The sequence below is a fragment of the Biomphalaria glabrata genome, chromosome 18 (genome assembly GCF_947242115.1).
Source record: "Biomphalaria glabrata chromosome 18, xgBioGlab47.1, whole genome shotgun sequence".
Lineage (NCBI taxonomy): Eukaryota > Metazoa > Mollusca > Gastropoda > Planorbidae > Biomphalaria > Biomphalaria glabrata.
Genome location: NC_074728.1, coordinates 21,242,258 through 21,254,041, shown reverse-complemented (window position 1 = coordinate 21,254,041; position 11,784 = coordinate 21,242,258). Strand labels below are relative to the sequence as shown.

The 11,784-nt window shown below is 40.2% G+C and overlaps 1 protein-coding gene across 2 annotated transcripts in view; it reads right to left on the bottom strand.

Moving 5' to 3' along the window:
- LOC106064769 (uncharacterized) overlaps window positions 1-11,784 on the bottom strand; it is a 43,882-nt gene that overhangs the window by 5,367 nt on the left and 26,731 nt on the right. Inside the window, exons 12-17 of one of the 2 annotated variants that reach the window (XM_056016682.1) lie at window positions 8,551-8,737; window positions 6,539-6,635; window positions 4,376-4,423; window positions 3,471-3,546; window positions 2,391-2,494; window positions 914-1,054 (exon numbers count right to left, since the gene is read on the bottom strand). In XM_056016682.1, coding sequence (XP_055872657.1) covers window positions 914-1,054; window positions 2,391-2,494; window positions 3,471-3,546; window positions 4,376-4,423; window positions 6,539-6,635; window positions 8,551-8,737 — 653 coding nt within the window. Of the gene's footprint in view, window positions 1-913; window positions 1,193-2,390; window positions 2,495-3,470; window positions 3,547-4,375; window positions 4,424-6,538; window positions 6,636-8,550; window positions 8,738-11,784 lie in introns of those variants that run through there. The other variant, XM_056016683.1, reaches the window with a different exon arrangement.

The following is an 11,784-nucleotide window of genomic DNA, read 5'->3' as shown; positions in this document are numbered from 1 at the left end:
AGAACGTCGTGTCCCTGTGTCAGAACGTCGTGTCTCTGTGTCAGAACGTCGTGTCTCTGTTTCAGAACGTCGTGTCCCTGTGTCAGAAAGTCGTGTCCCTGTGTCAGAACGTCGTGTCCCTGTGTCAGAACGTCCTTTCTCTGTGTCAGAACGTCGTGTCTTTGTGTTAGAACGTTGTAACCCTGTGTCAGAACGTCGTGACCCTGTGTCAGAACGTCGTGTCTCTGTGTCAGAACGTCGTGTCCCTGTGTCAGAACGTCGTGTCCCTGTGTTAGAACGTCGTGTACCTGTGTCAGAACGTCGTGTCCCTGTGTCAGAACGTCGTGTCCCTGTGTCAGAACGTCGTGTCTCTGTGTCAGAACGTCGTGTCTCTGTGTCAGAACGTCGTGTCCCTGTGTCAGAACGTCGTGTCCCTGTGTCAGAACGTCGTGTCTCTGTGTCAGAACGTCGTGTCTCTGTGTCAGAACGTCGTGTCCCTGTGTCAGAACGTCGTGTCTCTGTGTCAGAACGTCGTGTCTCTGTGTCAGAACGTCGTGTCTCTGTGTCTCTGTGTCAGAAAGTCGTGTTCCTGTGTCAGAACGTCGTGTCCCACTGTGTCATAACTCTGTGCCCCCTTGTCAGAACGAGGCGCCTATCTACCTCTACTGAAACTCTCCTTAAGATGATTTGGAGTTACGCGTTTACTTTACCATACCATGGCTGGCTGGTCGAGATGCTAGAGCTCTAGACTGGCATTTGACGGTCTTGATCGTCCCTGCTTTGAACCTAACCCTAACCTTCACACCTCACTCTGAGTCTTAAACAAGGATATAATAATCTTCTAAAGGAACAATGTACACATGTAAAAGAAATGAAGAAACTAGTAGAGAATATGATCTTTTCGGCTCGCTAATGCTTACAATAGTCTACTTACCTTGGGTACAGCCCGTCCTACTGCCGAAATATCCTGCTTGGCAAGTGTCGGACAAGCACCGCCCTGTAAATTTGTCACAATCGCCGAGACATTTGTAGCAGCTCTTCGCACAGTCTTCAAACCACTTTTGGGAAGGACAATCTGAGAGATACATTGAAACATTCCTCAAAGTTCACGACTTTAGGCCAGCGGTATCCTAACTACGGCTTGCGGAACATTTCCGGCCCGTTGCACATTGTTATAGGAACATTATTTCAAACCTCTTTTGGGAAGGACAATCTGAGAAATACATTGAAACACTCCTCAAAGTTCACGACTTTAGACTAGCGGTGTCCTAACTACGGCTAGCGGACCATTTCCGGCCCGTTGCGCATTGCTATATGAACGCTAGCATAACGTTTTGCTTTGTTTTACCTGTTTCGGATGTTCCTTCACAGTTGAAAATAGTTAACTTCTTAGTCCGCAGGACGACGGAGATGGAAGCGGACAGGGTTTGAGCCCGGGACCATCGGTAATTCCAAACGACAGTGCAGCGCGCGAACCGCACGACCAGGCAGCCATCCGAAAACGTAGCCGAAAATAGTCGTATCTAATGGACGGATACATTTTCGTCTTTTTCTAGCCAGCTTTTTTGCTGCTGAGCTGTGAGCTCTTTTGCAGACTGTCCCGAGGACAAAAAAGTGTGCTGTTCTCTTCAGTTGTTCAGCACTGCCGTACAGGGTGTTGGTTATGTTGGGCTGGAGTGGACGTAGGGTCTGCCTAAGATGGATTAGGAAGAAGCATTCAAAGAGGATATGGATTACGGTTTCATAAGGGCGGGTGCAGTAAATACAAAGGGTAGTTGTGTGGAGTTTTTTTTGTTTTTAAGATGGTAATTTAACAGAGGTTTTTAGTTGGAAGATTGTAGATTGCTCTTTGCGGGGGGAGGAAGTTAATACTGTCCAGTCTGTTTGGCATAGTCATTTCCCCACCTTGTCCCTTGGATAGTCCAGTTACAGTTTTAAACCCGGATGTTCTTTTACGTCAGTATTGGAGCAAATTGCCAAGACCGAAAACTTCCTTCAAATGCGGGGATTATAGTTAAAAAAAAAGCCTAAGAAAACACCTAGCCTACACGAAAAACCGACGGGCAGATGTGTTATGGAAATGTATGTGGCCCTTTGCCTGTAGATCTGTAATACCTAAAGTAAGACCCGCAACCGTGGGTCATATCCGGCTAGTATATATAATTGGTGAAAGTAAACGTGGTTGGTCAATGTGCTGGTCACATGATACCCTGCTAGTTAACCATTGACCAAACAAACAGATGAACTTTATATCATCTGCTATATAGACCTCAAGGTCTGAAAGGGGAATTTTTTACTACCATTAAAGCATAGTATTGATGTCACACCTTTAAGACACCGACTCAATTTTCTAACTTTATCAGAAAAGGTAATATGGTGATCCACTACTGAGACACAACAAAATGACCTACTGCTTGGGCACAGGGTTTCCTCGTAACAATTGTGTGGCTGTCTCTCAAAAGACTTCCCCGTACACTGGCTGCCACCGTTAGAAGGGGGAGGGTTGTCACAGTTTCTTTTGGAATTCAAAAAAAAATAAATAAATAAATACTTTAAATACATCATAATTATCTTTGTGTATTTTTTTTTCAAACATAAAAACATAATAAACTAGATATTGTTATTCATTCCGAATATAAGAGAAGATGAGCGCAGTATGTCACGTGACCAAGCCAACCCCATTTTGTGAAAATGTGACATGTTTTGTCAGATCTAACGCAGATATTATGGGGAGGGAAGGATGGGGGTTAAGTTTTCATCGCGCCGACTGCGCCTGTCCTCGGTAAGGGCTATTCCTCGGCTCTCTAAATGTGTTTTCCGCTAACCTCTTGTGAGCTAATTTCCTCTCTACGTGAGGGCAAAATGATAAATGTTTAAGTTCCCCTTTCAGACATAGTGATCTACAGGGCAGATGATGTAAAGGTCATCTGTTTCTATGGCCCCCCACGGTGAACGAGGGTGTCATGCGGCCAGCACAACGACCAACTTACTTTACTTTTTCGCCAACTTATGTCAGGTACCCAATAGTGCTAGGTGGACTCAGAGGCGCACTGAAGATCCCGATAGTAAAAAATCACAGTCTTCGCCGAGATTCGAACCCGGGACCGTCCGGTAGGGAAACCAAGCGCTTTACTACTCTGCCATCACTAAACATGTATTTCAGGTCCGAAAGATTTAGAATTTAAATCAATATTAAATTAAAAAAAAATTGGCTTGCATTCAGTGGCGTAGCTAGCGTTGGGGGGAGGAGGGGGGAGAATTTTAACATCCCTCCGGGTCCCCACTTGAGGGGGGCCCCCAAATGAGTGTTTTTTATATTAAATATTTAAAAATACGCAAAATGCAGGGGCCCCTAAAGAGATCGAACCCCCGGGTCCCCAAAATGATGGAAAATTCCTAGCTACGCCCCTGCTTGCATTGGAGGGAGGTGGGAACGAAATAAATGAAAATGTTGGCACTACAGCCTAAGATTAGACATACCGGAACCATACCTGCGTCTTTCTTTGCTGGTTTGATTGCAATGGTTTGAACACTGCCACTCACTCCAACGGCCCCACTGACCATTGACTGGAATCGAAAGGTTAGAAAGAATGGTGTCACGGGTGAGTGTGGGTATGTAGGTATAATCTATTTTTACAAAGGATCGAATCACCGGAAGTGAGTTAGCTGTCAAAAGTAGAGAGTGCATCGTGGGATATGCCTAGAAGTGGATTAAAAGCTTATGTGTTTTGATCTAGTTGTTGAGTTGTTTTATTCGATAATTACATCGGAACCTCGGGACACCTAGACGTATTGTGAAGGTAGTTTTCTAGAGAATTATAAATAAATATATAACAGGAAAGCTGTAACAAATGGTATTGGCTACTATTAAAGTAAAGTTGTCCCTTCAGGCCATGCGGTCTATAAGAGGGTGTAAAAGTTGTACGTTGTTTGTATTAAATCCAAACCACATTTCTTAAAAATCTTTTTAATTAAGAAATCAACATTTTTTTAATAATATATATAACTTATTTCAATAATATATATTTTTTTTAATTAATATAAGGTTATCACTTTTATTCTAAGACTGAGAATGGGTTTGGGAGAAATAACGTGAAAAATTATAAAAGAGGAACAAACCCTACATATTTAGCCGCATCTGTATATACAAAATGATTGATTTCCCTTATCAGTATCAACCAAAATATTAATTACAAATATAAACTATAGTTAATTGACTAATTGGTTAAAAGTTTAGACTATGCCAATGAATGATTGTGCGAAGCTTCAACTTGATCTGATAACGAGTGTAGGAGAAATAACATGTACAAACATTTTACCAGACAGACAGACAGACTGAGATGATAGAAGCTTTGCAAAAATAAAAAAAAACATCACGATGTTATCCCTTACTTACCTAATTTAATAAATATATCCTCATCTATTTTTGAATCAAAATCATCATCTGCAAAATGTAGAGTAGCAATTGTACATCAAACACTGAACCATAATCTTCAAATACAAAAACAAAATTTAAGAAAATACTCTGAAAGACACAAAGATAAAGCCATAGTACTCATTGCATATGCTAGGACAAATTTGTACAAATGCTTCTTCTTCCCTAGTGCTATTAGAGCATGGAATGGGTTGCGTTAGCTAGCCAGGAAAACCAGTGACCTAGCAGAATTTAGGACATTGACGCTTAGAACCTAATCATTTTTTATTTTTTTTTAAGTAAGGTCTGTATTATATAAGATAAGGCAGTGATGCCCAAAATACGGCCCGAGGGCCAGATCCGGCCCGTAACATGGTTTCATCCGGGTCGCCGAACCGTCTCACAAAGTGTAGAAAATCTCCCCCCCCCCCTTTTTCCAAAAAAAAAAAAAAAAAAAAAGATTGAAAAAATGTATCTTTGTCTACGTTAGGCCCTCTCTTTTTCTCTGATGGATCGGTAGCATGACCTTTAACATGTGTACGTATATGAAAAGTGAAAGCCGAAGAAAGTACAAGTGGACTTCGAATGTAGAACCTAACAGGAAAATTGAAATATCTTTACTTTTTTTTTTTGTAAAACATAATAATAATCCAAAATATTTGATTTGTAAAGAAAGTTTCACTGTTTATCAAAAAAGTAAACATATAAACGGCAGTATGAAACAAATATGACGCCATACTTGCTTTGAGCCGCAAATAAAAGTTTGTTAAACTACGAATAGAAATTGGAGGATCGATGGGAATAGTTACCAAAAAGAAACAATAAAATGAGTCAGTGGTAAAATAGCTACAATGATAATTGATGTGAAGCCATTTTCCGACGCGTAAAAATAAAGATCAATTTCAAATATCCCATTAAGAGAGCCAAGGGTTTCTAATAAAATTGTTTCAGGTCAATTTCATTTCGTTTTTTTGTACATTTTCGGTCACGTGGCCCGCGACACGAGTGTCGGAAACGAAAATGGCCCGCCGGTCGAATTAGCTGGGGCATCACTGAGATAAATGTATTACAAGACAGAACCTGATAAATGACGTCATTATGACACGATTAGGAATTAGTTAATTGCTTCGGGAATAAGGGGAAAGTTTTACTTAGTGACAAGTGACGTGATAGATATTTAAAATGGAGAACACTCTATTCGACATTATCAACAAGACGCTTTTCAGTATACAGACGGGTATAAACGGAACACATTAGACGGATCCCTTCTTGAGTGTTAAACGTGTTTATAGTTTCAAAAATAGCGTCGACTACATATATTGATTGTTTTGGCATTTCGTAGTGGGATAATAGACAAGGTAACACACTCGGACGTAGTGGGATAATAGACAAGGTGACACACTCGGACGTAGTGGGATAATAGACAAGGTAACACACTCGGACGTAGTGGGATAATAGACAAGGTGACACACTCGGACGTAGTTTGATAATAGGCAAGATGACACACTCGGACGTAGAGCGATAATAGACAAGATAACACACTCGGACGCAGTGGGATAATAGACAAGATGACACACTCGGACGTAATGGGATAATAGACAAGGTGACACACTCGGACGTAGTGGGATAATAGACAAGATAACACACTCGGACGTAATGGGATAATAGACAAGGTGACACACTCGGGCGTAGTTGGATAATAGACAAGGTGACACACTCGGACATAGTGGGATAATAGACAAGGTGACACACTCGGACGTAGTGGGATAATAGACAAGATAACACACTCGGACGTAATGGGATAATAGACAAGGTGACACACTCGGACGTAGTTGGATAATAGACAAGGTGACACACTCGGACATAGTGGGATAATAGACAAGATAACACACTCGGACGTAATGGTATAATAGACAAGGTGACACACTAGGACGTAGTTGGATTATAGACAAGGTGACACACTCGGACGTAGTTGGATAATAGGCAAGATGACACACTCGGACGTAGAGGGATAATAGACAAGATAACACACTCGGACGCAGTGGGATAATAGACAAGGTAACACACTCGGACGTAATAGGATAATGGCACCTGCTGGACTTCTGGATAATGTAACCCACACGTTTAGAATGACAATCAGCTGACCTTGAAAATCGTATTCCTCCTCGTCAATCCTACCATCACAATCATTATCGATTAAGTCATCGGGTACTGGTATCGTAATAACGCAAGATTTATTTTTCTGTAGAAAATGAAAGAGCACAATATAAGAAATACTTTAAAAAAGGTGTTTTTATTATGTCTAAAGTCACTGCCGAGAGACGTAATTGAACGCCCGGATTGTGTACCGTATTATGCTGAAAAAATGTAGTAAGCCAAGGGAAGATAAACTTTGCAGCAATGAGGGATAGGACAGCGATTGATCAGTGCTCTCTCTTACCCCAAAACACGACACGTCAAACAAGCGCTGGCCGGCTTGACAACAATCACGTACATTTGTGCAGATTTTCATCAAGATTGGTCAAACGAGTTTTGATTTCTATTCGGAACATACATGCTCCTTACATTTTACTTTAAATTTTTGATAACAAGTGTCAAGGGGCTAAACTGGAATTGTGGTGATGACTTCAGGTAATGAAAAATAGAAAGTCGTCATGAGAAGGACGTCGCTCAAGAAACTTGACAATGAATGTTTAGGAAATCTAAGACAAGGAATATTTTTCTTAATTTGAAATAACAGAATTCATATCCCAGTTTCTTATTCTGGAGGAGGCAGGGCCGGCCTTAAATAATTGGAGGCCCTAGGCAAAGTGAATGTGGTGGCCCCAGATGAAATAGAAAAATAAAAGTACGCATTAAACAAAAAACGTGTGTACTCTAACATAACATTCGGCACAAGATTCCCTATTTCTTCTCTTTAAAAAACTGCGAGGCGACTGCCTAGTTTGCCTATGCCTAAGGCTGGCTTTGGGAGGAGTCTCAGTATGCAAGCAGAGATCTGGATATAATGTTAGCATCGATAAGCCTGACTTACTTACTAGTTACTTACTTAGATCCTCCAGCGCCGTTCGGCGCATTGGGCTGCAAGCTCTATCCACAAAGATCTATGGAGCCAGCCTACAGTTCATTAATAATCAGCATAGTAAGTAGTTAAGTAGCCCTTTCAGACCTTGCGATGTATGCGGCAGACGACTTAAAAGCCATCTATTTGTGTCATTTCGCAAGCACAGTGACCAACTGTCTAACGCGCATACCGCACGACCAAGTCAAGACTCTAGAACAGTGTTTCTCGAACCGTAGTCCGATGACCCCAGCGTCCGCGATGCACGTGACCACCGAAAGGAGTCCAAAGGATGAAATTTGTAAACATTTTGAATAACCTCTTTGCTAAAAACAAGTTTTTCCGATTGTATAATTTCAATAGCAATAATAGTAATCAACTGCCCCCCCCCTAGTACTGTCTAATGTGTCTGTTACATAATATTCTATGACAACTTAAAGCACATATTTGAAGACACTTCACTTGGATATTTCAGAATAGCTATTGTTACCTCCATTCCAATGCAGGAGCAGCTTATTGAAATAACCACAAACGAGGAACTGAAACAAGTATAGTAAAGTAAGTATTGTTCCCCTTTCAGACCTTGTGATCTCTAGGGCAGATGATGTGTACGTCATTTGTTTCTGTGGCCCACGATTAACGAGGGTCATGTGGCCAGCACAACGACCAACCGCTTTATCTTTTCCCCAACTAATGTCAGGTGGACTCAGAGGCGCCCGAAGATTCCGAAATTAAAAATCCCAGTCATGACCAAGATTCGAACTCCGGAACCCGGTTCGGAAGCCAAGCGCTTAAACATGGAGTCGCGGTGGCTAAGCGGTTAAGGATATCAAAAATCTCTTGAAAATTCAGAAAAATCTCCTGAATCAAAAAGACAAAATTGTTATTTTTGAATGCGGGATGAAAAAAAAAAGGCATTGTCAGCTATTATTTAATAAACATTTATTGCAAAGATAAATATATTTTCTAATACAAAATCTTTATTTTGACAATATGCTTATCCATACCCCAGACTGGGCCCCGCGCAATCCGTTTTCGCATAGGTCCCCGCGATTGTTAGGGCCGGCCCTGGGCGCTATGGCTACAGTTCACTCACCGGATTGATAACTTGTGTTCTGTAGCCCACAGGAAACATGTAAGCATACGATGGGCTTAACCCATATACGTAAAGTCCGAAAGCCAAAGTCTCGTGAGCCTGACAGACATGGGTGACCGTTGACTCGATTCTGTAGTAGGAGATCTGCCACTTATCATTTCCAGTAACCTGAGTTGTATGTGATAGTCTAGATCACAAACATAACAACAAAAAAAAAACAGCTTAAAAATAATACTTAGAAAAACACTCTGGCAGATGCGTAGCTAGGGAGGGGGAGAATTTGAAGATCCCCCCCCCCAGGACCCCACTTGAGAAGGGGACAATAAATGAGTGTTATTACATTAAATATTAAATATTACGCAAAATGCAGTGGCCCCCCAAAGAGGTCAAGCCCCGGGGCCCTCAAATAATGGCGAATTCCTAACTACGCCACTGCACTGGGACTTGTATACGAAAGCCATTTGAGTTTAAACCAGTGGTTCCCAAACTTTTTTGTCTCGTAGACCCCTTGCCATGTTTTCCTGTTTTCGGTAGACCCCCTGCTTCAGTTATACGGTATTTAATTTTTGAAAATCCATTAGCGTCAAATTTTACGTTTTTAAAACGAGTTTCTCACTGAGTCGAAAAGTAAAAAAAAAGTAATTTAGAGCTTCATTTGAAGTCATATCTTTTTATTTAAAAAATTTCAGATTTAAACCAAAATAATAGTTACTACGTAGTACATACAATCCACAAACACACTAGACACGTTTTGTTATAACAAACAACCACAATTAGTGTCATGGCGGAGAGCAACACTTTATTATATCGAACGCGTGCACCTTTGCGCACCATATTGTTACAAATGACCAGTGACAGGAAGAGGTTAACGTGTGACCCCGACGAGATAACACAGCAGCGGGTGTTACCTGGAATGTACGTGTATAAACAGAGACAGGATGTGACGTGTCCTTACATGTTATTCCAAAAGGTACTAGCAATGTCCAGTGACAGATAGAGGTCACAACTTGTGACCCCGGCAAGATGACACTGCAGCCAATGTTTTCTGGAATCTACATGTATAAACAAAGACAGGATGTGACGTTTCCTCACGTGTTATTCCAGAGGATACTAGCCGTGTTTGTGCAACTTTGGACAAGCGATTAGGGACTCTATATAAGCGAGAGAGTTAATGTGAAAGTCAGTCGTATGGAGTCGTGAGTAAGCCGTTACAGTCGATACAGACGATGTAAGACGTGTGCGGCTCTGTGGAAGAGAAATGTGTACGACTCGATGCAAGTTAACTAGGGTAGAGTTAACTGGAGTGGACTACTGTCGTTAAAGTCTATACAGCGAACTACAGTGGACTTGAGCCGTTACAGTCGATACAGTCGATGTAAGACGTGTGCGGCTCTGATTCGGTAGACTTGAGTACGACTTGGTTCAGCTTTGGGAGACCTGGAGCGACACTGGGAAGTGTGTCGTTGGTCTGCTCTGTGGAATACGGCTCGATGCTAGAGGACAAGAGATGAATTGCAACGAAGTGAAGAGACGAATTGCAACGAAGTATAGCTAACTGTAAACTGACAGATATTGTACAGTCTTCTACGCTACATGTTACAGTAACGAATTGTTAGAGTTAATAGTCATTAAAGTTATATGAAACTGAAAGTTTAGTCGTCAAGTTCTTTGCTGTGTTTTTATTTGTGTGCCAACTAATACATCTAGCCAGAAAATTTAGAAATACGTAACAATATCAACAACATACAATCAACAAACACACTAGAAACGTTTTGTTACAAAGGGTTTCCAAGCTCAGCATCCCTTGCGTCGGAGATGAGGTTTCATTGAAGGATTTGTTGTTCTATGAAGTAGTCCTTCCAAACATTTAAATATTCATTTGTCCTAAGTAGCATTGTATACGTTTTCACTAAGAACATAGTTGGTTGTTTTTTTTTTTTTTTAGTAGATTTTCTTTTATCTACAATAAACCAAACATATTTTAATAAAAATATCCCATTACCATGTAAAGTTGACTCAGCCAGCAGTATAGAGAAATATATGTCATTTGGAGAAATATGTTTTTTTTGGCAACAAACTACATAAGAAGAAAGAAGGCCTACAGAGGTCAAGAAATGAGTGAACTCTCTTCTATAAATTCATTGAGATTTTAAATGAGATTCATTATCATAGACCCCCCGTGCCCATCTCATAGACCCTCAATTTACTTTTTCACTTTCGTAGACCCCTTGGAAGTCTTTGTAGACCCCTTATATTGCACCCTAGCATCCGTAGTGTTAACTTTTAATTATCTGTTATCTAGTTTATTATTATCTAATGCAACGTCATATTATTATCTAATGCAACGTCATTTAATTCACAGTGCTCTAATTCACTGTTATGTAATTTCACGTTATCTAATTCAACGTTATTTCATTCACTGTTATCTAATTCACCGTTATCTAATTCACTGTTGTCTGATTCACTGTTATCTAATTCACCGTTATCTAATTCACTGTTATCTAATTTAATGTTATCTCATTCAACGCCATCTAATTAACTGTGATCTAGTTCACCGTTATCTAATTCAATGTTATCTAATTCAACGTCATCTAATTCACCGTTATCTAATTCACTGTTATCTAGTTCACTGTTATCTAATTTACCGTTATCTAATTCACTGTTATCTAATTTAATGTTATCTCATTCAACGCCACCTAATTAACTGTTATCTAGTTCACCGTTATCTAATTCAATGTTATCTAATTCAACGTCATCTAATTCACCGTTATCTAATTCACCGTTATCTAATTCAATGTTATCTAATTCAACGTCATCTAATTCACCGTTATCTAATTCAATGTTATCTAATTCAACGTCATCTAATTTACCGTTATCTAATTCACTGTTATCTAATTCACCGTTATCTAATTCACCGTTATCTGACTAATTCAATGTTATCTAGTTCAAGTCATCTAAATCACCGTTATCTAATTCACTCAAAAACAGCATATGAAATGTATTAATATACAAAGTCATAATTACTCATTTAGATGATATGTCACACCCCAATACCCAAGCGTGAGCTTCTATTTCCTTGGGTGAACATTGTTTAGATTAATCATATACCAACCTTTGTTCATGGTAACCTGATCCCTGATATATTTTTGTTTCTCTTTATTCATAACTTAACTCTTTCTCTCCGTAATTATTTACCACATTCTGGTGGAATCAACGCTGGTATCGTCAGTTAGG